We start from the raw sequence: 25,599 nt of genomic DNA, 5'->3' as shown, positions 1-25,599 counted from the left end.
CTGTGAAACATGGCAATAATATTTCAGTTAGTTAAGGCTCTAGCCTGTGTCCACAAGGCATGGGGCAGGCACCTTTCTGCCAGGTTTCCTATGTGCCATGGGCTTTTTTATTTGGCCTGGCCTAGGAGTTCAGCTTCTTGGCAGAATTTATTAACTGAGACTAGTGCTGCAGGAATGGGCTGCACAAGCACCTGCTCACACTTATGTCTGTCTGGCTGGAACATTGGACATCTCCTGTGCTCCTCTGCTGTCCGTCTTCTCTAGTTAGCAAAGGAACTGCCATCCCAAGTCTGCTGGTTTCAGCTGGCATAGCTCTCCCCAGTGTTCCAACAATACACAGTGGGTAAAAGGGTTGGTTTCGTTTAATTTTTTCTATTTAAGAAAGGATGAAGCTGGTGTGGTAGTAGAGTATGAGGATGGAAGAACTGGGCAGTCCCAGCTTTTCCATTGTAGAAATCCAGCATAAATTCCTCACTCACTTCATCATCCAGCCATGGAGCCAGAGGACAGCCTCTGTCATTCCTTCCTGTACATGGAGCATAGTTTAGGATTACTCATAACTCACAGTCACCTAAAAAAACCCCTAAAGTTTCAATTTAGACGTGTATTTCCTGATTTTGAGTGTCTTGGAGAGCAGCTGGTCTAATCTAAGGCAGAGCTTGATCCTGCAGCAATTGCTCCACTTTCACCTTCTCCCAGCTCTGCGTTTTCTCCTAAAGAGCAGGAAAATGGTCCATCTGTGATGGATTTTGTCAGACAGTGGTCTCAGTATGGCCAGAGGGTTTCAGAATATGGACCTCCAGTCTTGTAAGCATGTTTTGCTGGTTTCTTGGGTCAGAAGTAAAGATGACGTGTGGAGAAGTGATTGTGCCTACACACAGGGATATTACTATGCCACTTCTGCATGACTGGTAGGAACTGACTTGCTGTGATTGAGGCCAGCAGCCTTGGACTCAAATTTCTAAACTTCTAAAAGCATTATTTTTTCTCAAGAAGCTTTTTCTTGAATTAATAATTAATTCTTTAAAATTACCCATTAATGCTTCTAAAACCAAAGTGTTCAGTTTAATGAGTTTATTACAATAGATCCAAAATGTGTAATTCTGCCTACTTTTGAGGAATATTAATTCCCAGAGAGGGAACAATTCAGGCTGAGTTACGTCACACAAAGTGAACTTGTTTGCCCCAATACTCTGATAGCATAGAAGGGGAGCAATGAAAAGAAATGTGGTCCCACCCCTTTATTCACAGGTCTGAATAGTTTCCTGGAGGGTGTGTAGCAACACAGATAATTTACTGCTGGTAGCAACAGGAGGTTTCCTGGAGGAACAAGTGTCAGAGAAACCAGATTACAAAAGTGGTTCTGAGTCACAGAGTCACCTGGGATGCTCCTGTGCTGGTCAATGCTCAGACCTGAACTTGGAGCCGAACAATCAGGCAAATGGTTCGGAGAATTTTCCTGTTCAGGGTGAGGTTGAGGACATATGATTTGGTTTGGCTGCCTTTGCAGAAGGGAGACTCTGAGCTGACCCTCCGCATGATGGCAGCTGATGGCATGTCCGGCTCTTTGTATACCCAGAGGAGGACTGTGTGCACCTGGTGTTCAGTGACCTGCAGGGAATGTTGCTGTGTGGTGCTGAACATCTAGGATTCTCCTTAGCTTCCAGAGATCTTTCCTTAATTTTAAATGTTGGGTGGAAAGGAAAACCTACAGACTTGCATTGTAATGACCCTCAGGTTTCTCCTCATCTCCTGCTGTGAGAAAAGGCAAGCCAAGATTAAGCACTGGCTGTGTCTGAAGAAAAAAAGCTCTGTTAGTATTCTCAAAGATACGAAAATGTGATTCTTTGTGGGCATTATGACATGGAGATCTAAGTAGCTAGGCAGTGACAGCAGAGCCTTCATGTTCAGTGCTCATAATTTTTAGTGAGTCCCTCTGAACTGCATGACTAAGTTGTTCAACCACACCTGGAATCTGGGTTCTTGGGGGATAAAACCTGTTCTATAGCTTCTTCCTGTGTTACAAAGGCATGGGTGATTTTAACATTAAACATCAAACGTCACTGGCTTCTGAATTAAGGAGTTAATATATTCCTAGAATCACTTGTTAAACTAGCAATGCACATGGTACAGATTGTATTACACGTACCTGTTTACAGCCTACAGGACTGGTGTTGCTTCCTTTACACTGTTCTCTTTGTGCTAGACTTCTGTATGCCTATCACAGATTTTTGGGGACTTCAGACACTAGAGCTACTGCATTTGTGTTTAGGTTGCCTACAAGCTGTGCAGGCTTGTGTGCTTATGTATAATTAATTCCTCACATTTCAGGTCAGCCTGATGGCCTGGAAAGAGAGATAAGTGAGATTTCTTCTGCATAGAATCATAGAATGGTTTGGGTCAGAAGGAGCCTTAAATATTACCTAGTTCAAACCCCCATACTGTGGGCAGGGCCTCTTTCCACTAGATCATATAGCTCAGTGCTCCATCCAGCCTGGCCTTGAACACTCCCAGGGATGGGGCATTCACAACTTCTCTGGGCTCATCACCCTCACACTATAGAATTTATTTCTAATATCTAACCTAAATCTACTCTCCTTCAGTTAAACTCATTCCCCCTTGTCCTGTCACAACATGTCCTTGTAAGAAGTCTCTCTCCATCTTTCTCGTAGGCTCCCTTCAGGTACTGGAAGGTTGCTATTAGGTCACCCCAAAGCCTTTTTTTTTTCCCAGGTTGAACAAAACCAAATCTCTCAGCATTTCTTCACAGGAGAGGCGCTTCATCCTGCCAATCATCTTGGTGGCCTCCTCTGGACTTGCAACAGGTCCATAGCCTTTCTCTGACCCCAGAGCTGACAGAGCACTCACTGCAGGTGGGGTCTCACCAGAGCAGAGTAGAGGGGCAGAATCACAGGGCTTTGGATGCAGCCCAAGACTGGTTTGGCTTTCTGGCCTGTGAGTGCACATTGCTGGGTCATGTCCAGCCTCCTATCCACCAGCACCACCAAGTCCTGCTGGGCAGGTCTGCTCTCAATCTGTTCATCCCTCACCTGGACTGATTCCAGGGGTTGCCCTAACTCAAGTGCAGCACATTGCATTTGGTCTTGTTAAACCTCATAATGTTCCCATGGGCCACTTCCCTCATGGCATCCAGATCCCTCTGAATGGCATCCCATCCTTCAGGTGTGTCAACTGCACCACCCAGCTTGGTGCTATCTGCAGATGTGCTGAGGGTGTGCTTCATGCCTTTGTCTATATCATTAATGAAGATATTAAATAGTGCCGGTCCCACTACAGATCCCTGAGGAACATCCCTTGTCACTAATGTCCATTGGGACTCTGAGCCATTGACCCTCTGGATCATCCATCCCTCTGGATGCGATCATCTAACCAATTGTTTATCCACCTAACTGTCCACCCATCGGATCCATCTCTCCAAATTAAAAAGAATGTTATTATAGGGGACCGTGTCAAAAGATTTACAGAAGACCAGATAAGTGCCTATCGGGCAGTATAATTGTACAGACAAATTAAGGAGAGTATCACAACTTCTAAGTTTGAAGTTGGTCCTACTTTGCATGCAAGATTTAACCAAATTATCTCCAGAGATACCTTCCACCTCAAATTATGATACTAACAAAGAAGGATTTTTTTCAAGAGATATTTAAAACTTTTACTCTGAGCTCTGAAGTCATAAGAGAAATTACTGTGACTCCTTGTGCAAGTCAGAGATTAATGAAGGTCATACTCTTTCCATCTGTGCACTTTACAAACCACATCAGTACTTCATATACCAATGATCTTACTATTTCTGGAACTGGTGAAATTATATTCACTTCTGCATGCTCTAAATTTCCCCCCAAAATTACACATAGAAATGCCAACCCTAAAATGCATGTAGAAATGAAATACAGATTCACAACTGGCTGGATGCCCCCTGCAGACCTGGGCTGACTTTATGGTCAGTGATGACTAAACAGGAGTTACTGCTGCTTTGCCAAGTGATGTGAAGGCTGGATTGAGCCCTGACCCTGGTCTCCTGTCCCTGATATGCTCTCCCTACCATAAATGAATGAGGATGGGTTATTGTATATACAGCATGTGCCAGGCACATTCTCTGGCACTTTTATTTCTTCTTCTTGAGGAATTCACAGACAAAGAAGATGGTGACTTGGCACTCAGAGTCATTCCACTCTCCTGTGCTGAGCATTTCCACACAGTCCTCGTGACCAGCTGGGTCCTGTGGCTCCCCTTGCTTCCAGTTGCTGTAGTTCTGCAGTGGGCTGTTGTCTGCATACACAAACTGTCCTTCTCTTTCCATGTCATTCAGCCCAATGAAGGCTCGGAACAGGCCGCTGCTGGAGATGTAGTCAGCAATCAAGGCATTGGTTGCCTCATCTTTAGGCATGGCCAGTGATCCTCCTCTGTCCCTGCAGTGCATCAAGGCTTCTCTGTAATTCTTCTCTTCTTTCACAATGTAATAGAATTTCTCATCTGTCTCCCTGATACCTGCTATAACTTTGAAGAAGAAAAATTGCTTAATGGCATGTCAACAGATGCAGAAGGTTATTCTATTCCAATATGACAATGAGATGATTTTTACATTAGAATTAATAAAAGGGAAGGAGGAAAAGTATTCCCACTACTGTATTTATGATGAATGATAAAGGCATGATCAGAGATTGATGTGACTAATGGGATTGTCAAGCACTTAGCACACATTAGGACAAGAACTATTCAGTCCTAGTTGGTGGGTCTCCTGTGACACTTCAGTTTTATTTCCTGGATGTCTAATATTAATCAACTTAAGGCATGCTAAATTGTCAAATGGCAATGTCTAATTCTGGATCATCCTATTGCTTTGTATGTTCTTGAATATAGATTGTGAAAGAGTGCATGGGGTAGAAGCACAGGGGTATAGATAGCTTTTCAGGCCCTTTCCACGTAGATGAAAATGAATGTGACTGCTAAGATGAGCCACTTTAGATATGGCCTGATATTCAGAGCTGCTGTAGCACTGTAGCATTGACTTGAAAGAAAACTGTGGTTGCTCAGCAACTTTAAAAGGCAGACCTCTCAACCAGTGAGTTTATAGCCTAGTGAATTAAACAGTGCCAAGGAGCATGCCTGGGTTGCTGGAACTCTATTGTCTCTGCTAATGGATTGCTGGAGTGGTCCTGAGCAGAGTTTGGCCCGGGAAAATTAACATTTGCCCAAACAATTCAGGAGTTACCCCAGGCACAGCTTAGAATGTAGTAGAGGGACACTCTTTGATAATAAATCATTCAGTTTCGTAGTATTTTTAAAATAGATGGATGTTGTTGTGTGCTGGGTGCCCACAGTGACAAAGAGCAGTCTCAAATTCATTTAATTTACTGATACAACCCTAGTTCTGGAAGCAGTGGTAGAGCTGTCTCAAAATCACTTTTATGCCAGGAAACTCCCTTCCTTTCAGTGGGGCAGTTTGCACTACCCACCCAACAGCACTGCCTTCTTATACCCCATACCCTCGAATGCTGGTCCCTTGTTACAGGAAAATTGTGCATGCACTGAGGGGAGCACTGCTGAGTCTGCAGCCTTCCTGAGCAGCAGAAAGAGGTTCTTATTTCCCTTCCTCCCTCTCTGGAGCTGACTGGCACAAACTTCTGCCTTATATTGCCTGACTGGCCACCAAACCTGAGCAGAAGGACAGTGCAGAGGTGGTTAGAAAATCATTCCTTTTTCTTTTCATTATGTGTTCTCTTGTGCTGTTGATAACTTGTGGGATTTTTTTTTTCTTTAGTCATTTGGTCCTTTTATTCTTATAAACATAAAAGACTGCCTCTCCTTTTAGGTTTTCAGAGGGCCTGAAACAGAGGACCCTCTCTCTGGGTCATCTGTGGACACTTCCATAGACCGACAATGGTAGAAGAATAACAATGATATTTGTTATTGGAGTAAAATAAATCCCATCAAAATACATAAGGATCCTTACCATTCTTCACAAACTTGATGGATGTGTTAAGACGAGCAACATTGATATTCAGTTGTCCAACAAATCTGCGGTACCTTCCACAGTCACAGACCGTGCCTGGTGCAATACAAAGGAGGGAGGATTTACCTATTTAGAAGCATTTGGGTGTGTGTGTGCATGGAGAGTCACCTGTGGCTCTTCTGAAGACCTGAGCTCCACTTATGGAGAGCCAGTCTCACCTTACCCCACTGGCTGCACTTCTGTTGATCAAAGTGTTTAATGTTTTGACTCTGTACACTCCCTTGCTAACTGGCTTAAGCAATTTAATACCAACCCAAATAATCAATAACCTTCAAGCACTGAAGTCTCAGTTAATTCCCCCCCCCCCCCCCTTTTTTTTTTAACTGGAATTTGGCTTTCTAGAGATTTTGTTCGTTCTTTTGTTTTTCTCAGAAAGAAAATAAGTTGCTGATGGTTTCCCATTAAGCACCAAATGGTCATTTTATATGTAATCTCTTAAAAATAAACACAAGTATACAAGTTCAAGGTGGGTAGCCATTCAAGGTTACTAGGTTACTAGGTTTCTAGTTCATCAGAGTGAAAGTCTCCTCCTGTAAGCAAATACATTGCATTAATTTGACAGATTATGTTTCTATCTAAAATTACTTACTTTTTCATCCCTGTGCACCTGTTAGGAAACTGATCAAGTGCTTTGATACTTTGCTACTACGAAACTTTCCTTTGATACTAAGGAACATTCTTCTAGTATCCAGTTTAAATGAATTCTGTTGGCCCGTGTGTTAGTTTTTATGATACCAAATATTGCCCATGAATTTGGATGGCTTCATATTTTTGTATGCTGGTATATTCATAGGAATCAGTCATGTCCCTACACTATCCTTTATTTTGTTCAACAAAACATTTTCAGTCTCTTCCTTACATTTCATCTATTCTCCTTGGACCTCAATTACATGTAATCTATTCTACTTGGGCATTTTAATCTATTTCCCTTGAGCCTCAAAATTTCATGGGATTCCATACAAACCAACCCTGAAATCAAAGATCCATCAGATTTGACCATTCTGCACAGAAGGATGCATATCATACCTGCTTTTCCTTTTTTCCCTGAAACCCCTGGTAAGCCTTTGGCTCCTTTGTCACCTGAACAAAGAAGGAAATATATTCTCAGATCTCAGACAGTGCATATGTCAGGGAAGCATATTCAAAAACACATTTAATAATATATTAACAGTGTGCTTTTGATAGGAAGCTCTGATGGACTGTACTGTCATGCCAAGTTAAACAAACCACGATTAATTCTGGTGCATGGAAATGAGAACCGTTTAATAGCTAACTCACTGATAACACAGGCATCTTGTGTGCTGCTGGTTCCTGGTACCACCTACTTTAAATACAAAGTGCAAAATGATCCTGAGAGGCTGAAAGCACTCAAGAAATCTTGAAAAGGTGAAATCTGGGTTCTCTCAGGGGCTGCAGGACAGAGCCCTTCCCCAGGTTCAGTAGCTCCATGGTGAGATGAGGCAGCAGATATGCTCTAAGCCTCTGAATTCATGCATGCAAGAGATTGCGTGTGTGGGCAGCAGTTGGCACTTGCGTATCTCAGTTGTAATTTGGATCAGGAACAGCTGGACTTTATCTGAAATTAATGTCAACTCTTTTATGAATAAAACCTTCAGAGGTCAAAACATAATAATACTTGCTCTGCCTTCTTGATGACTGTGATTTTATGTATTTTTTTAATTTATATGGTTATGTTTTTTTAAAGAATTGAGATGTTGTCTGTCATTTTAATTAGCAGTGCTTGACACTGCACACTTGCAGGCTGGATTTTCAGGCTTGCTTCATTAAGAGCTCCAATGTTTAGTCATAGATTTAAACAGTGACTTTTGCTTCTGCAAACAAAGAAAATGAGAAAAAACTGTAAGTGGACAATAAGGTGTGTATTCATATTGAGAGCTTGATTTAAAGGCTCAGAATATTGGTTTATTTTCAGATAAAGAAAAGCAACTTCTGAGATTGTTCATTTTTGTCTCCTTTGGGGATTGAAGATGTGTTAGGAGATAACTCTCTGAGTTTCAGTTTTCTAGGTACTTCTGAAAATTAATCCCTCAGGTCAAAATATTTTCTTCTTGTCTGATACTGAGGCTGGCTGGAGGCCATGAGAGGTTTATTAAAAACAGTGATTTGAGAAGCTCTCCAGAGAGACTGTTCCACCCACTCAACAGTATATCCAAGCTGATGTGCTGGTTTGAGACCCCAGAGCTCTCCTGGCAATGGTGGTGTCCCTGATCAGCTTTCAAGGCAGGCCTCCTTGTGGCAGAAGCAATATTCCTTCTTAAGTAGCTCTTTAGGAATATCAGAAAGTAATGCCTGAGCTTCTTCTTGAGATAAATAGAGCACAATTTTATGAAATTATTGTCCAGGCAAATTTGGAGTCTACCTTGATTTGCAAGTAGTTGTCATCCCTGCTTTGTGAGCGCCTTCTTAAAATTCCTGAATTCGTTCCTTTCCAGGGCACGGATGTCCTGTGCATTGTTTGCTTACATGACCCACAGCAGTGCAGGTGACAAGGTGTGGCATCCTCAGCAGTAGCAGGACATTGACTTAGGCCTTCAATATCCAAATCAAAGGCACAAATTTGTCTCTTAGAGTGTTCAGAGGATTTACTTCACAGGAACTGGGTTTCTCCCATTCTCTTTTACCACAGAATCATAGACTAGTTTGGGGTGGGAGTGACCTTTAAAGGTCATCTAGTCAAGCCCCCATGCAATGAGCAGAAGCACCTTCAACTAGATCCATCAAAGAGGATTGATGTCTTAAGTCATAATAGAAATTATTTTAGCCAAATTAGTTGGATATATTGCATGAAGAAAATAAAACTAGGGTATTTCAGCTCACTCTCATCACCAATCTTTATGCATAACTTTATTTGGAGAGCATTGGTTGTACCATTATCTAGTATTGCTCCATATCTGGAGCTCTCATAAAGCACATATTTACCTTGAGGGAAAAAAACCCCAAGAAAATTCCCATATCAGAGCTTACCCTTTCCACCAATTGGACCAATTTTACCAAGCATTCCCTGGTCACCAACATCGCCCACCGGTCCTTTGTTTCCTAAGAGAAGAAAGGAAGAGGAAATTAGTATGGATGGTTGCTGTAATTTCTTTTCTGAGGCACTGCTTAGGTCTCTACTGCTGCTGTTTTTCCTCAGTGTGGCCAGTCTGCCTGTGCAGCAAAGTGAAGTGAGCACAGCCCTGAGGATATTTGGAAGAGTACAGTGCAATCTCTGCTCCTATAGGGTACGACAGTAGGACATTGCACAGAACCTTAATAAAATTTCCTGTTCAAACATCATATTGTCTTAGACAAAATAGAAGCTAAAACTGCTAGTGATGTACTTCACAGTCAAACCAGGCTGATGCCATTTAGTTTTCTCCACCCCAGGCAAAACACTTCTTAAGTCCTTACAGCTCTGCTGGGAGTCATTCTCAAAGCTGGACTGCAAGTAGGAAGCTACTAATTTTGCTGTATGTATTTTCCCAGTCTTCAGAGCATCAAAGAAACAGGAGTACTTTTTAATTGATTGATAAATAATGTAAGTTCTGAAATAGCTGCCTAATGATGACAGGCCAGTCTAGGGAATCTCAGTTTGCAAAAGGACTTTAACATCAATAGGATGCTTTGTAAATGGCTGATTCCCTGAGTTCCTTGTATCTTAGCTGATGTTTATTTTAAGGTATGAATCGAAATCAAAGAATGCATTTAAAAACATAAAAAGTTTTTTATTATAACAATAATAACAGAGTGATTTTAAAGTTTGTATAAAAGTAAAAACTTTACTGATTAGTCTGAAGCTACAGTCAAGGAAGGAAGATCTTGGATATGCATTGTCATTAAACTCTAAAGATAAATTAAGCTTTCAAATTAGAGTATGCAAACAAGGCTGACACGGTCACATCTGGTGCCTCCAAATGATATGCCCAGGTCACACTGTGGATATGGGACATATTTAATTGAGCCAAGTCCTGAAACATCTGCAACTCCTTGCTCTCATCTTGGATGCTCTTTGATCAGAGGAACTTTTTATTTGTGTGTGTATGGCTTTTTTTGCTTTCTCTGCAGAATACAGAAAACTGAAACCAAATTTTATTGAGCACCCTGATGCAATAGTGCTCAAATTTCAATTTAAACTAAAGGCTAATTTCAGTAAGAGTAATCTTTCTGATTATGTATATGATCTAGGTTTTCTGAATCATACTCATGATAGTGATATATATTTGTCTTAACTATCAGTAGGAATTGAACCAAGCTGTCTAAGTTTGCCAATCAATGTTTGACAAGGTTGTGAAATCCACTGGTGAAACAGGAATGAAAACCATTAAACACCAATTATATGCATCAGTACAGTTGTGTATAATGATATTGATATACCAGCAATAGCCAACAAACCATCATAAATACCTTTTGGTCCTTTTGGTCCAACCTTTCCTTGTTTGCCTACTTCTCCTCTGTCTCCTTTTTCACCTTCATCCCCTTCCAAAAAAACAAAAAATAAAACATCTCGGTAATTTCTCTCAGTGCAGTAAGTACAACTATACACACAGTAAGAAAAGTTCATGTTTTTTTTTTTTTTTCCCTACTGACTTATTTTTATTTCACATTGAAGGCACAGTAGCCATGGGATAAATTTTCAGAAAAGAGATCAGGAATCTGCTTATCATGAGGAAAAACTAAAAACTTTCCCTTTCAGAGAAGCTGTTACAACATGAAGATTATACAACAGCAATTCTTACTCCTACACTTTAAGCATTATTAGCTATAAAGCTGATAAATAAACCAATCTTTTGGTATTGGGAAACTTGAGCACATAGGGGCAAACTGTCAAGGGAGGCAACAGATATTTATTAATTGTTCCTAGTGATTCCATTGCTAGTGACTCTGTGTTCAGGGCATGCAGATGTGTTCGGAATGAGAGGAATATAAATATGTTGAAATAGATCTTGACTTAATAGACCTTGGCACTTAATATGACACAATTCTTGCCTTCATTTTTTGACAGATGGCATTTGTATGTTGATACAAGAAACTTGTTTTGCAATTACTCCAATGCTTGATTTTGAAAGGTCATACACAGAGTATCTGTAAGAGGCAAAATCATTGCATATATTATGGTAGTGCAGAGATTTCTCTGAATGAGATTGAGACCATATTACACAGGTTCTTGTATAGCTCTGTATAGGTACTTTCACTGTTGGAAGAGACAGTCTCTCACAGTCCCTCACAGTGTACCTTTACACTGTACACTGCAATTAGTCGGAAAGAAATATTATTTCCTCCCCAAGTAGCCTACAATGTTGCTTTTTATGGAGGGAAGGCAGGGAGGAAGGGAGGAAGGGAGGAAGGGAGGAAGGGAGGAAGGGAGGAAGGGAGGAAGGGAGGAAGGGAGGAAGGGAGGAAGGAAGGAAGGAAGGAAGGAAGGAAGGAAGGAAGGAAGGAAGGAAGGAAGGAAGGAAGGAAGGAAGGAAGGAAGGAAGGAAGGAAGGAAGGAAGGAAGGAAGGAAGGAAGGAAGGAAGGAAGGAAGGAAGGAAGGAAGGAAGGACTAAAGATGATTTTGTCATCTTCTTAGTCTGGAGCCAAATTATAAGAGGAAGATTTTTTTTTCTCCCTCCAGCAGAGGTGGGGAGGAGACACACCACTCGCCTGCACCAAAGGGCCATCACTGAACATGGGCAGCCTTCCAGAGCCTCTCTCATTGTTCCCTGCCCGTGCTGGCAATGAGTCTTGCTGTGCAGTGGGAAGCAGTGCCACAGCCTCTTGGCTCAGCCAGGATCTCACGTGGCAGTGGCAGCCAGTTGTGTCTGTGCCTGCTGCCCAGAAGGGGGGAAGGCTGTGGTTCAGTGTATGGAGAGCCAAGGGAGGGAGGTGTGTCCGGGTGTCAGCCAGAGAGGTAAGGACAGAACAGCAGTATGTGACAAGGCCAATAACCTGTCTCACCAAGGGTGGTGCCTGCAGCCCCAGCAGAAAGTGTCCAGGAAACTGAGGTGTACTGAGGGTGACTATGACCCAGACAGCCAGTTCCAGCCTCTCACAGCAATGGTTTCAATTCTTACCTGAGCCAAGCACTGCATCCCTTCTCCTCATGAACAGCCACTAGTGATTCTTCTCTCCACCAATGAACCTTGTGCCTTTTAAACCCATTTATACCTTTGGCCCTTATAATAAATATCCCATGGCAAATAGCTCAATGATTTTTTAATGTGCTGGAGAGAAAGTACCTTCCCATGGTTGCTTTGAGACTGATCATTACATTGGTCTCACTTTTTTCTGAAAAATACTGCCCACTCATTCCTGATTTGCCTTCTACTTCTGCAGTCAGAGGTAGCATGTCATGGGCTGGTCGGTAGAGTGATAGCAGATGAGAAGTGCTGCACATTAATTGCAGCACACAAAATGTAGTTTTAACTCTTTGGCACCTTTCCATTCCAGTTACGTGGACTGAGCTGAACCTTTATGCTGAAAAAGCCCTCCCATGCTGGGACTCTCTTGTGAAGAGCATATTCACCCCATTGGTCAGGATGTCCTTTGGGGAGAAGGTCAGTGGCCCAAGCTGAGGAGGATAAAGGGCTGAACTTCAGTTCACATTGAAGGGAGGAAGCAGTTTATTTAAAGGATGTTTATTTTTATTTTTAAGTTTATTTAAGTTTATTTTATTTTAAGGGATGGACAAGAAGGAAACAATGTGGTCTGTGCTGGCTCATTCAGGTTCTTTTTTTTTTAACACCAGCTTCTGCAGGTAAAATAGGAAAAGTCTAAAAGCAGTCAGCAATATAAATTTTAAACATCTCTCTTTTCCCATGCTCTTTAAAATACTGTAAAAGCTAGTGTATATTTCTAAAAGCCAAGCTCCTTAAATATTCAGCTGATGCTGTGGGTCTGAGTGGGGAGCTGATGAAACCATGCCTGCTTTTACTGGGTTCCAGTTCTGCCAAGAAGGACTTGGGGGTGCTGGTGGATGGGAGGCTGGACATGACCCAGCGATGTGCACTCACAGGCCAGAAAGCCAAACAAGTCCTGGACTCCATCAAAAGGAAAGCGGGCAGCAGGTCGAAGAGGTGATTCTGACCTTTCACTCTGCTCTGGTGAGACCCCACCTGCAGTGCTGCATCCATCTCTGGGATCCTCCACAGAGGAAGGACATGAACCTGTTGGAGCAAGTCCAGAGGAGGCCACCAAGATGATTAGCAAGATGGAATACCTCTCCTGAGGGAAATGCTGAGAGATTTGGTTTTGTTCAGCCTGGGAAAAAAAAAAGGCTTTGGGGTAACCTAATTGAAGCCTTCCAGTACCTGAAGGGAGCCTACAAGAAAGATGGAGAGACTTCTTACAAGGACATGTCGTGACAGGACAAGGGGGAATGAGTTTAACTGAAGGAGAGTAGATTTAGGTTAGATATTAGAAATTAATTCCATAGTGTGAGGGTGATGAGCCCAGAGAAGCTGTGGATGCCCCATCCCTGGAAGTGTTCAAGGCAAGGCAGAATGGGGCTCTGAGCAACCTGGTCTAGTGGAAAGGTGTCTCTGTTCATGGCAGGGGGATTGGAACTAGATTATTTTTAAGGTTCCTTCCAACCCTCTCCCTCTCCCTCTCCCTCTCCCTCTCCCTCTCCCTCTCCCTCTCCCTCTCCCTCTCCCTCTCTTTCTCATTTCTGAAACAGTTAATCCAAAAAATAGAACACAGGAAATAAAGTCAATATACAAGAAGCTGTGATTACTTTCTAAAAATGTTTTATTCCTGTCTCAGTTTCAACAATTTGAGCCACTGAAAGATCGAGTGACTTTTCCTGAGGGACTTTGGAACAAGATTTTCACACCTAGGGCTGCTGGAGTTGAACCTACATTGTCCTGTATGGACCATCAGCCTGAGAGCTGACAGGTGAGAGGAGTGGCAAAGTTTGTTCAGGAGATTTCCAGAGGTCAGGGAGTGCCTCAACTTTTATTAAAACTTTATGTGATCCAAATTTTTGCTTAAGACCTCTAAAAACCTAAGGGAGAGGGAAATAAGTTCCATCACCTGTTTCATCTTGGTGTAAAGAAGCCTGCCACACTCTCTCTTACTTTTCATATCCAGGAAAATGGGAAGAACAATAATTTATAAGAGAGGGTAATCCTGCTTTTCTCCCCAGCTGCCATCTGAGAATAGGTAGGCCATTACAAAACAAGGGTAGAAACAAACAGTATTAGTTAGTGATACCATTTTATTGTTAATTTAAGACTAGATTAAGCCCAGTATCTGTTCATATAGTACGTGCCATGTCCTCCTTTAGCTGCTGCGTGCTGTGATCTCAAATTTTGGCATGAAATGTGAACTCTTGGCTTGTGCTTCCCTCTTGTGCTCTTGCCGTGATTTGCAACCACAAAGGAGAGACTCTGAGAGGTAGGCTGTTTTGGCCAGGGGTTGAGTTTGCTTTATTTCTAGTGTCCCTCCCTTTCCTCTGAGACCTCATGTGGACTAGCCATCCCACTTTTTTTTTCTTTTTTTTTTTTTTCTTTTTTTTTTTTTTATCTTCCAGGAAAAAAATCTGTCCTGCTAGTACTCTGATCTGATCGCTGACCTCATATGCTTTTTTTCTCTACCTAGAGGTTAACCTCTCCTTTGTGCTGCTTTGCATTTGGGGCAGTGTCAGGTTAAATTTTAACCTAATTAGCAGATTGTCACTTTAAAACAGTGGTCTCAGGGATGTCAGATAATATACTGCACTGGCATTTGAAGCCATGGGTGAAGAAGCACTTGGAGTCATTATCTGAAGTAAGACTATTTCTCACCCTTGTTATTATTTCCTCAAGTTGATTGGTTTCTTGTGTGTCACACATACGAAATGCCAGGTTGCTAGAAGAAACACCTGAAGCAATAAGTTACTACAATCTTCCAGCTGAGGACTGTGCAAGGCAGAAGAGCAGAAGCCTTAAGAAGTAAGTAAAATTTGCAGCCATTAGAAGATTTTAATTGTAATTGAGAGGGAACCACAGACCTTCTTTAAACAAGCTCAGGAAAATGCTGAAGATCTAATTGCCAGCAGGATTTTTATGCAGTTGAAAGGGGCTCTGTCTTTTTTGGAGTTTGTCTAAAAACCACTAAATAACTAAATGTTAAGAGGTTACCATTGGTAAGAATTTAATTAGTAAGAATTTACTGACCTTCAAGTGACTTAGATTTGCCTGCTGAATATTTTGTAGGCAGTTTATCTGGTTTGTATTCTTGAACTTAGGATGTTTTCAAGTTCACAGATATTGTTCACAAATATTTAATGACTCTCCAAGTTTTGTAATCAAGGGCTGACCATGGCTCTTGGAGTACCTGTGTGTAATTTTTTGGGTTTCAGAGCCCACATTTATCTCCATCAGGCTGAGAGCATATCTGCAGGCTGTCTGAAGGCTAAATCTGAGAGGAGACTCTGAACTGGGCTTATGCATGAATACCTCTCAGCACATTTGGAGCTGTCCTAAGAGACTCCCTGGGATCACTTTGTCAGGTGTGCTGGTGTGCCAGGGCCTCAGGTCAGCTCCAGTTCCCATCTCCTCAGCAAAAATACTACAGAAATGTTAATGCTCTCTCATCCTCTCTTTTGCAGGTATGTCTCCCTCCAGAATCCAGGACATGCCCATCTTTTCAAATGATAGAAACATCACTTATGCTGGGCTACAGCACAGTTGTCCTCCTACACCAGATACTCTAAATTGAAAAAAATCCCAGTACCAGCCAAAGAGTCTTTGAAAAGCCCTGGGCCTAATGACTAATTTGCTTTCCATGCGAAGGCTTTGTATGGAGTTTGTTACATGTGTGACACAGTTCTGCTGAGCTCCATTTTTCATGCTCCATCTGAGGTGGCCGATAGACCCTCCCCACCTCCAGAGACTGCATGTGAAGAGTACAGGTGATTCCTGTCTCTCCTGGGCATTCTGCCTGTCCTTATCCAAACTAAAAGGATAAGGGGATGAGCATAATTTTGTAGCCTTGAGAACCCTACACGGACAACTGAATGCCTGCCCTCCTGGGAGAATTGCACAGGATTAGCTGTGTAGCTTGGGACAAGGAGCAGGAAGAACCTTTGCAGCGCTTGGGCATGCACAATATCTACCGAGAGGGTTTGTCACTAGAGGGAGTCACAGACTTTAAGAAATAAGCAAACACAGCCCAGTTTGTATTTCCAATGTATGAGCACGTCACAGTTACGTCAGTGGAAAGACTCAAAATTTCCTCTCATTTTACTTTCAATGTCTTTTAGGTTCTTAGCAAATTTCCCATAACAGTGTGCATTCTTGCTTTCATGCTGCATTTGGCTAGTGAGGACAGGATTCCTTGACATCAGCTGCCTATCTGACGTGATGCTCCCTTCCCTGTCCCTCCTTCCCTTAGTTCCCAGCACTGTCCTGTGCCTCCCTCCCCTCTGCCTGACATTGAGCACTCTTTTCACCCTATTTTGAAGAAATTGATCTCCCTAAATAGAGGAATATCAATGAGGCAGATACACAAATTTACTGTGTGGGCTGAAGCAGCTCAGTGAAGAGCCTGGTTTGGCCAGAGCCCTGTGCTGACAATGCTGAGCTGGTGGGTTCAATCCCTAGATGAGCCTTTCATGTAAGAGCTGGATGGATTCAATGATCCTTGTGGGTTCCTTCCAACTCAGAATATTCTGTGAGTCTGTGAAATAGCTAAGCCAGCACAAGGTGAAGCGGGGACCACATGGTCAGAGTGGAAGAAAAAGAAGATGTTTGGCCTCCCTTTTTTTGTCAGAAAAGCTGAGAATTGGGTAGTATGTTCAGCTGTAGTGTGAAAGTGCACCCATGGTCACCTTCCCAGGTGTCCTGCAGGAACTCTTACAGGGCACTATTCTTACACAGATTCACCCAGGTTCAAATTACACAATACAAGCCCTTCCCTTGTAACATAAAAAGAATCTTCAAGAAAAAATAATTCTCTGATTGCTTTTTTTTACCTATAAATTGGACTTCATTAGAAATACCCTCGTCTCTTATTGCATTGCATGAGTCATACTCAAGCTGTCAGTAGGTTCAGTGAACCTCTGCTGACTTGTATTTGAAAGTGTGGACCTTTGTGCATGAATGGAATATACATTCTTTCTTTAATAACATAAAAATAATTTCAATCACTCTTGATTCTCCTTTTACTTGGTCTGCCTGATTTGATTTTCCCAGCCTCTTGCGCTGCCATTCTGATATGATCTCAGAGACCCATGAATTATGGTGGCTTCAGTGAGGAATCAGACTGCCATAGGTAAGAAATGCAGACCCACTATCTCTTGAATTTATGTATTTAAATCCCCTGAGCCTTGTAGCTCAGGCTGGTAATGTCCAGAAATTTACTGTGTGCTAAAATGAAGAATTTTTGAAGCCATGAAAAACAGAATTATGTATTGAAATTAAAGGACTCTTCCGATCAAAAATGAGGCACTAAGAGGGAAATTTAGTTATAGATTTGAACAGCTATAGGATGTGGTAAGGCATTTTATATTTTTGGAAGGCAACGTGGATAGCAGCATATCTGGTTTCTGAAAGAGTTTGAGATTTTCCAGGAGTGGAACTGCGTAAGCACAATTAAAGCTGAGAGATGGACAGCTATGCTGGTGACCACAGTAAATGCTATTTTGAGGTACCAGCCAATGTCATAGAGTTTATAAGCACCATTTGTCAGAAATAATAATAAGGAAACATTTTACATCTAAACTGCTATGGGAAACTCCCGGTGCTCTTCAGATTTCATCTCATTCCAGTTTCTCAGCCTGGATCCGATTCAAGACTTTCAAAGTTCTCGTGTCTGGATTTCAAAGAAAATGAACTGGGATCAGGGACAGATAGCAAGATCTAGAACTAGTCTTCTGAAGTGCTGAGATCTTATGAATCCACATGAAACCAGCTTCTGCAGTGCCAGCCCCTGCTCACCTATTTAATGGGAGTTCAGAAGTCAGAGTTTTGGGTTATCCTCTGCTTATTTCTACCCTCATCTTGTTGCTTACTGATTTACTCAGAGCAGGTCAACTCCGGTCTCATCTACGTCAACAGCCCATTTAAATCTTCCTCTGCAGATCAGAGCTTGCAGTCTCCAGGGGAGAGCAGGCTGGAGGAAAGGACAGAGCTGGGACATCCCTCAGAGTCCAGGGGGCAGAGGCTGATCCTCCTGATGCTGCCAGGGCCACAACAGCTGGTGCCCTTGCTCTCACTGTGTTAGCTGCTGCCTCCCCACAGCCCCAGACCCTTTCTCAGCAACAGCAACAGCCAGCCTGCTTTGCTTCCAGGCTTGGAAGGGTAGAAAATAAGCAATAGGGCCATGACTAATTTTGCTAAGCCAATTACCTGTCTGCCCTGGAAAATTCATTGTTTAATTTATGCTTTATTTCTTGGTTCTCTTTGGACTCAAGTCAATGAAGTACAAAACATGGTCATTATTGCCCCAGTTACTCAGCTGTGGATCAGTGTTAGCTGATATAAGATGTAAGTTTTCAGAGTTCCTGTGCTACAACAGCCCAGCAAGGACCAAGTTGTTCCTAACATCTCAGGTTAAACATCAAAAATCCCTGGTTACGAACACTGAAAATCTCTACTTTTTTTTTCTTTTTTATTTTTTTTGGGGGGTGGTGAGGGGGGAGGGCAGGGGATAAGAGGGGTAGAGGTGTTCTTGGGGTATTTCAATAGGAATCCTAGAAAATGCCTCACTCATTTCTGTTCTTAACTGCCATATAAGCCAGCTGGCTGTATACCTCAAATCTTTTTTTGGGAAGGCGGTACAAGACAGCCATTGCAGTGGGTTCTTTTCATTGAAAACAATCCCCTCTTTTTGAGAAGAGACCTGCGTGTTGCTTAGAAAAGGAAATGGAGAAGAGTGACAACTTTTGCCTCTTCTTTTTACTTTTCCATTTTTCTGGAGTGCCCATTTGGCAAATTTCTTTGCATAATTCTTGGCAAACAGGCTTCAGGTTTCATTTGCTTGTCCCAGTGAGGGGAATCAGCAGCTGGGGGGACATCAGCACCTGGTGAGCACCGTGTGAGCCACCAGAGGTGGGGCTGGAACCCGCGGGGTTCGCTGCACTGGGCACTGGATCTCGGACACACTGAGCACAACCTGCAAACCTGACAGGACATTCACTGCATTCCTTCTCTTCCTGGGAGACTGCAGTTTTCCTTAGTATTTTCTAGCTCTTACTGTTGCACACAATGGCCTCTGGTTTTGCCTCATGCTTTCTGGGAGTTTGTGGGGCTGTCACAGGCGCTTTGAAGACTTTTCGGGTAATCAGCCTGCCATTACCCTTTTTCTTTCTTCATCCCACTGGTCTTGTCTTACTTCTCTTGTGACATCTCAGGTTTGAGCATAGCAAATAGATGTTTTTGAAAGGGAAGAATATGGCATGCTCAAAGTAACTTGGACAAGTTACATGTGGATTGTGTAAGTGGCCTATCTTCACAACCGTTCTTGAACAGGTGATTTTCAGGGCGAGCATGCAAAGAGGTTGAGAGCTTGATCCTGTAGCAACTGTGAATTCCTAGAGGATTGAGTAATGTAGCCTCGTGCAGGCAATTAAGGGTTATAAATTCTGAACTCTCCAAACCCCCCCACTTCTCCCTCAGTGCTCTCCTCTCTGCTGTACTGTGTGATGGGAACAGCAGTATCTGTCTCTGCGGCACAGGACCAGCGTCCATCTCACTTGTAGCACACAGACTGGATCTAGACTATAGGAGAATTTATGCCTTGCATTGGGATAGGCAAGGTGGGACAGTGTAGGAAGTCTTACAGCTATTGAACTTTTAATTCCTTGCATTTCTGGTTGCTTTGGCCCATTAGACACTTCTATGTTCTCATGGAAGGAGGAAGTTGCCACAAGAGGAATCTAGCCTGTGGTGGGAGAAACAGCTGGTAAACATAGTGTGTGAGATCAGCACCTCTATCTTCTGTGAGCACCACCATGTTTTACCATAGCTGAGATGCTGAGCAGGGGGAAGTGAGGGGGTAAAACTTGTTCAGGATGAGTCAAAACCCATTTTTAAGAGAACAGTGGACAAAGGGACACGAGAGATGTAGCACAGGGAATAAAAAAACAGCAGCAAAAGTCAGAAGCTTGTCTGTTATCATGCTTAGAGTTTAAACAGCAAAGTTCTGCCTGTGGCTGTGATCATAAGCTTGGGATCATGTGCTCTGAGTCGTAGACACAAAATGGATGAAGGAAAACTGACAGAAAAAGAGACTTTCTTCTGGTATATTAGGTAAGCATATTTCATCCTTGGCTACAAGGGATGCCTGAGAAGTAACCGAGTAGTTCATACAGTCAGCCTGCTTGGTCTTTAATTGCCCAGATGACTGAAAGCTAAAACAACCAGTGCCATTAAGGAGTACTTGTAACTGTCCTGGATGAACTCAGCTCTGGTAAGAACCAAAATTAACCTTATAGGATCATATCACATAGCCTCCAAAATGTATTTGATGACCTGCAGTGGATATGAGCTAGTAATTTGGAGATGATTTATACTCAATACTCCTTCTACCAATCACAGATCTTGGTGATGGTGGTCTAAAGCAGTAGATTGTGCTGTGCCAGTAAACTGCTGGTCTTGTCTTGATGTCAGCCAGGAAGAATAGGACTGGTAATGACTAAATCCTGATCTCCTCCATACTGCACTTACAAAGAATAATAATATCTACCCTTCAAATGCTCCCTATACAAGGTAGACCACAGAAGCCAGCTGGAGTCCCAGCTACTCTGTGTTGTCACGAGACTCCTCATTAGCCTTGTGACTTGTTAAACACAATTCTGTCAAACTGTGTTCTCCAGCCTGACATTACTTAGATATTAACTAAGCCAACACCCACTAGCTCCCTTGGGGATCATCACATCTCTCTGCATATATGCTGTGGCAGCAAAAATTTAAGCTTGGATTGTAATTGTAAAGAAATTAATTTCCTGATTAAAAATGGTCCTTTAAGCAACATGCATTTGAATAATCCATCATAAAAACAAATGAGTCTGTAGCAGTGCTCTTGACTTGATAACATTTTTCTGCTTTAAATTTAAATCAGCTGCATTTTTTTCCTCTCAGTCTGTAGCCTATATAAAAATACAATGAATTTCTAAAAAGAACGCAATAATTTGAAATGGAATATATATCTTAGATCTCTCACTGCAAGATAGATTTGTATGTCATGGACCCAATAAGATACCCTTCAGACACTTCCATTGACGTTAGTTGTCTTACAGAAAAAGTAAGTTAATACAGAAAATTTGGTTTCAGATATTTGCAAAGTGTTTTGAAGATAAAAGACCTGTACATGCCAGAGTTGATCTAGTTCTTGTTGAAATCTGTAGCAAAGGTCCTGTTTAATTCAACATGAGCTACTGGATCAGGTCTGATGAATGTAGCAGAGATGTATTTACAAATAAATATTTGAAAATAATAGCAGTTTGGTCATTTAAAATATTGTATATCTCTCCCTATCTGTAGATGCAAACCAGACCATTAACAGTTCACAATAGGTACTTTTAAACAAGTCCCTCCGTTTGTATCTGTTAGCTGTTTTCATTGTGTGATGAGCACAAGAAATAGCAGATTTGTGTGGCTGAAGAAAGATGCAAAAAGACTCCTCTAACTTATATGAAAATATGTGACACTGTTCCTGAAACTAAAGCAATGAAAATTCAAATCTCCTTGCTTCTTCATTTTCCCCCATTACAGTTACAGTTTACTAGATGTTTGTACAGTCTGCAATATTTCACATCTTTCATGCCCAGCCAATGCCACAAGCCCTCTAAGTTTCTATTGATAAAAAATCAGCTTTTATCAGTACTGGTCTCAACATTAGTAACCTGAAAATTCCTCACCTTTTGGTCCAGGTAAAATTGTGTGTGTTGAGCAGACATCTGTTGTAGGTCGATTATCAACATCAAAACCAAAAATCTGAACTTGCAAGATAAAAAACACTGCAAGGGTCCCATATTTCGTTAGCTGTTGTTCTTTCTTGCTGCTCATCCTTGCAGTTTCTCAGGAAATGCCTTTCGTTGTTGCAGTCTTAAGAAATGCAGCTGACTCAAAAATAAATGCTTCACTAACTGGAGCAGTGGAAAGCTTGGGAGCTACATGCAAGAACAGCTAAATAAAGTGAAGAAAGGAGTTTGACGATGCTGTAGTTATTTCTGTCCTGCACATTATCCAGGATATTTATTTAACACTGACAGCTGTTTATTCCAATTTATCTCTTATCTGAGTGAGATATTTAGCTGCTTTTGCCATGGAAAAGTTCTCCAACATATGGGAATTTCTCTCTTGTAATTTTTTTTTTTTTTTTTTTTTTTTGCCTCTCAGCACTGATTCTTCATGCCCAGCATTTCACTTTCTCAAGGGACAAAAGACTTTGGTATTGTATCCAAGTGTGTACTAATTAGTTATAGGATACATTTGGCTGGTTGTGTGCTGGAAGAGTAATGCAGACTTCATATAACATGTAGGGATAGTTTTTCATAAAAGCTTTCCACCGAGGAGACTGTTAGTGACAACAGACGAGCTGCCAGTCCACTGTGGGTGGAAATCCCCGGTGCTATATCTCACCTTTTGGGTGTCAGGTACCCACAGCCCCAGAGTAGCAAATGAAAAGTGGACATTATCCATGGGTGTTTTAGCCTGAAACCCACAAATGATGGGTTTATGCATACAGATAGCTCCACAATGCTTGCCCCAAGCCCAGATCATGTTAGTAGACAGAGTACAGAAGGGACAAACTTCAGGATAGAAGACACAGAACAAGATGAGCTTGAATGACTGCACCGCTTTCTCCCATATCACTCTGCCCACGCACTGGGAGAGGCCATATATCAGGACAGTGGTGTAGCATAGATCCCAACAGAACATTATCTTTGGCTTGTCCAGAGGAAACTCCAGCTGCTTTGAATCCTGAGGTAACCTTCAGGTGTTCAGCTGGGTTCTGGGACCCTGAAACCAGTGTAGGAGGCCTCTTGGGTGGAGGAACAGGTTGCAAGCATCCTTCCTTTTGGAAAGAGCTATGACAGATACCCACCTGTGTGCAATCCCTTCTAGAAAAAACTCTAGCTTTCTCTTAAGGAGAAGACAGTAACCAGGGATAGGAGGATGTTCAAAGTAGCCTGGCAGAAAAGGAAGGGGAGATGACTATTTGTAATATTTCCAGGAATTTTGTTAATTTCTGGTTTCTTACACAATGAGACCACTACTAAAAAAGCTGAACTAGGCTTTTGAGCTATGTAGTGTGTGAGAGTGTGTTTACTTTCCATCTTAGGAAAAAATGTATTTCTTATGTTAATAGCTTTTGAGAGGCTTTCCTCATTATTTAAGAGAGTATTTGGTTCCCTAGTCCTGTGTTTCAGCCTTTAGGCATACAGAATAAGTAGCAGTACTGATGTAAATGTGAATACCTTTACTTAAAGTCTGAAGGAAGACTCTGACTTCTGGATTTCATCTGTGATAAAATGTTGGCCAAAGTCCCAAGAAGGGTCAAGATACTCCTCTCCCTTTTTCTTTCTAGCCTGCTCACAGATTGTCCCCCTTTCCAAAACACTTTTTTTTTCTTGTTAAACTGTGTACAGTGCTTTTCAGAAATAAATAGTGGTCTCTGTCCATCTAACATCCCCCCTCAAATGTGGCTTTGATAACAGGTACACACAGCTGGAGGGGGAGGAAAGACAAAGCCAGGATTATAGTTGAGTAGAGTCATCCCAGAAATAAACTTGTTCCTCTGTGATTTGCATTGGGCACTGTGCCTCTGACTTGTACACTGTTAATTTGTTTTATTTAACTTTTTCTTCTCTTCACTTTCCATTTTGTGAGCAGAAGGTCAATGTAAGAGCAAGAATAGAGAGCGTAGGAGTGGGAAGCTAGTGCACTTAGTGTTGGAGAAATTTTGGGAAATGTTGCCAAACTGACATGAATGATGCTATCTGTTCCATGGTACTGAGAGACTTACAGTGACTTGTTTGTTATTTATCAGGGATAAAGAGGGGTAAAGTGTAAATGAGAGGAAATAATTTGTTTAACTACTTCAGTTACTACCCAGGACTAAGCAGGGAACATTTTTCTGACAGTGGTGTGATCATTTACAAATGTTTTCAGTCCACTTTAGAAAATAAATCAAGACTCTACTCTTCCCCAACCCCCACCTCCCACCCCCACCCCACCTTCCCTGACAGTCACAAGCCCCCTGAAAGTATTGTGAGAAATTAGATTTAGTGGATCTGAAAACTTGGTAAATGAAAACAGTTACTCAAAATGCATGAGATCCAAGTTTTAATTATTTCTCTGCCTAGTTCTAACTAGTGCTTGCAGTACAGCCTTAAGGTTCTATTGCTTTATTACAAGGGTGTGTGCTAATCAGTTATGTCTTCCTATGTGTTGGATCAGGAATGCTGTCCTGGAGCTAGAAAATCTGCCTTAACAGGCAATCCATCAAAACTGATGTACTACCACTAAAGCTTGGGTTTTGGCAAATCAATATTTATCAAACCAGCTTCACTGAAAAATCTTCAAGCAGCTTCATTGCTGATGGAGATTTAATGAAGCAGAGTGCCTATTGTGCATGTTAATTCTCATTGAATCAGGCTTAAAGAAATGACTGTAGGCAAGAAAGAAAAACAAACTAGGCCACATCATCCAGATATAAAAGTCACAAAACAAATGCTTCCAAGGGCATGAATGTTTTACAAGGAAACCCTGAAAAGGCACAAAAATATCCAGAAAGATTCTGTTCTTTGAGATGAGCACTACGCACAGGCAACCTTTGTCCTGTGCGTAGTCTATTTAGAGTCCAAGTAATTTCCTTGGGGATTTGCATAACCTTCATTTGCTTTCTCTTCAGACATTTGTAGTTAAATGTAAACAGACTGTAAGGAGCACAGACAACATGCTGAGATACTGTTCATCAAAAGGTGGCCAGACCTACCGCCAATTTTCACAATTTGTAGAGTCACAGATCCTTGCTTTGGGATCCTAGATGGTTTCGCTTCTCATGTCAGGGGTCATGCTGATTTGGAGTGTTTCATTCTGTCATGCCGGGCTATTTTGTAAAGTGCCGGTTTTGGTTTTGACCCCATGCAATGCCTACTCAAGCCTGTAAACACAGTCTCCACCAGTTGTTGTTCTTCTGATTAAGATATAAGCAATGACTAGATTTTGATATGCCTGAAAATAACTGACAAAAACACCAACCTAAAGCCAAAATTGTCCAAAATCTTATGGCTTATATGTTTAGTAAACAGAACCTGTAGGTCTCTAATGATTATAGATCATCATCTGCGGGGATCGCTGTGCTCCTGGACGGCTTTGATGAATGGAGACGAGAGATCTCTGAAGGCTGCTCTTAGAATATCAGGTGTATTAGGGATGGTGAAAGGTCTTGCTTGGAGCTGCCAGACGCAGCATGTGGCAAGGCCTGAGGGGATGGGTGAGGGGAGAGACAAGGGGTAGAGAGGATGCTCCAGGAGAGGGTGAAAGTTCTAAGAGGGTGGGGGTTCCAAGAGAGGGGAAATTCCAAGAGAGAGGAAGTTCTAAGAGGGCGTCTGGCCCCTCAGAGACCCCTTATCAGGGGGCTTCAAGGTGGG

General features: G+C 42.0%; 1 protein-coding gene and 1 long non-coding RNA gene across 2 annotated transcripts; one reads left to right on the top strand and one right to left on the bottom strand.

The window, feature by feature from the left end:
• Window positions 1–1,059: 1,059 nt before the first annotated feature.
• Window positions 1,060–22,303, bottom strand: COLEC10 (collectin subfamily member 10). Its single transcript, XM_002200430.6, has 6 exons — window positions 21,859–22,303; window positions 10,439–10,510; window positions 9,020–9,091; window positions 7,061–7,114; window positions 5,975–6,070; window positions 1,060–4,518 (listed from the first exon to the last, which is right to left on the bottom strand). Exons 1-6 carry the CDS (start codon window positions 22,004–22,006, stop codon window positions 4,127–4,129), a joined length of 834 nt encoding a protein of 277 aa, XP_002200466.3. The 5' UTR covers window positions 22,007–22,303; the 3' UTR covers window positions 1,060–4,126.
• LOC140682473 (uncharacterized) lies at window positions 14,557–16,949 on the top strand. Its single transcript, XR_012054259.1, has 2 exons — window positions 14,557–14,947; window positions 15,607–16,949. It is a non-coding gene; the product is annotated as an uncharacterized lncRNA (long non-coding RNA).
• Window positions 22,304–25,599: the final 3,296 nt, after the last annotated feature.

This window comes from Taeniopygia guttata, chromosome 2, assembly GCF_048771995.1.
Source record: "Taeniopygia guttata chromosome 2, bTaeGut7.mat, whole genome shotgun sequence".
NCBI classification, from domain to species: Eukaryota; Metazoa; Chordata; class Aves; order Passeriformes; family Estrildidae; genus Taeniopygia; species Taeniopygia guttata.
Note: the sequence above shows the minus strand (reverse complement) of the source record. Positions and strands in the feature narration are given on the sequence as shown.

Excerpts from the sequence above, each read along its gene's own strand:
- COLEC10 (XM_002200430.6), bottom strand. The coding sequence starts at position 22,006 with ATGAGCAGCAAGAAAGAACAACAGCTAACGAAATATGGGACCCTTGCA. Across the intron at positions 7,115-9,019 it reads TGGTCCAATTGGTGGAAAGG|GTGACAAAGGAGCCAAAGGC; the intron begins GTAAGCTCTGAT and ends TTCTTTGTTCAG. Across the intron at positions 6,071-7,060 it reads AGGGAAAAAAGGAAAAGCAG|GCACGGTCTGTGACTGTGGA; the intron begins GTATGATATGCA and ends GTATTGCACCAG.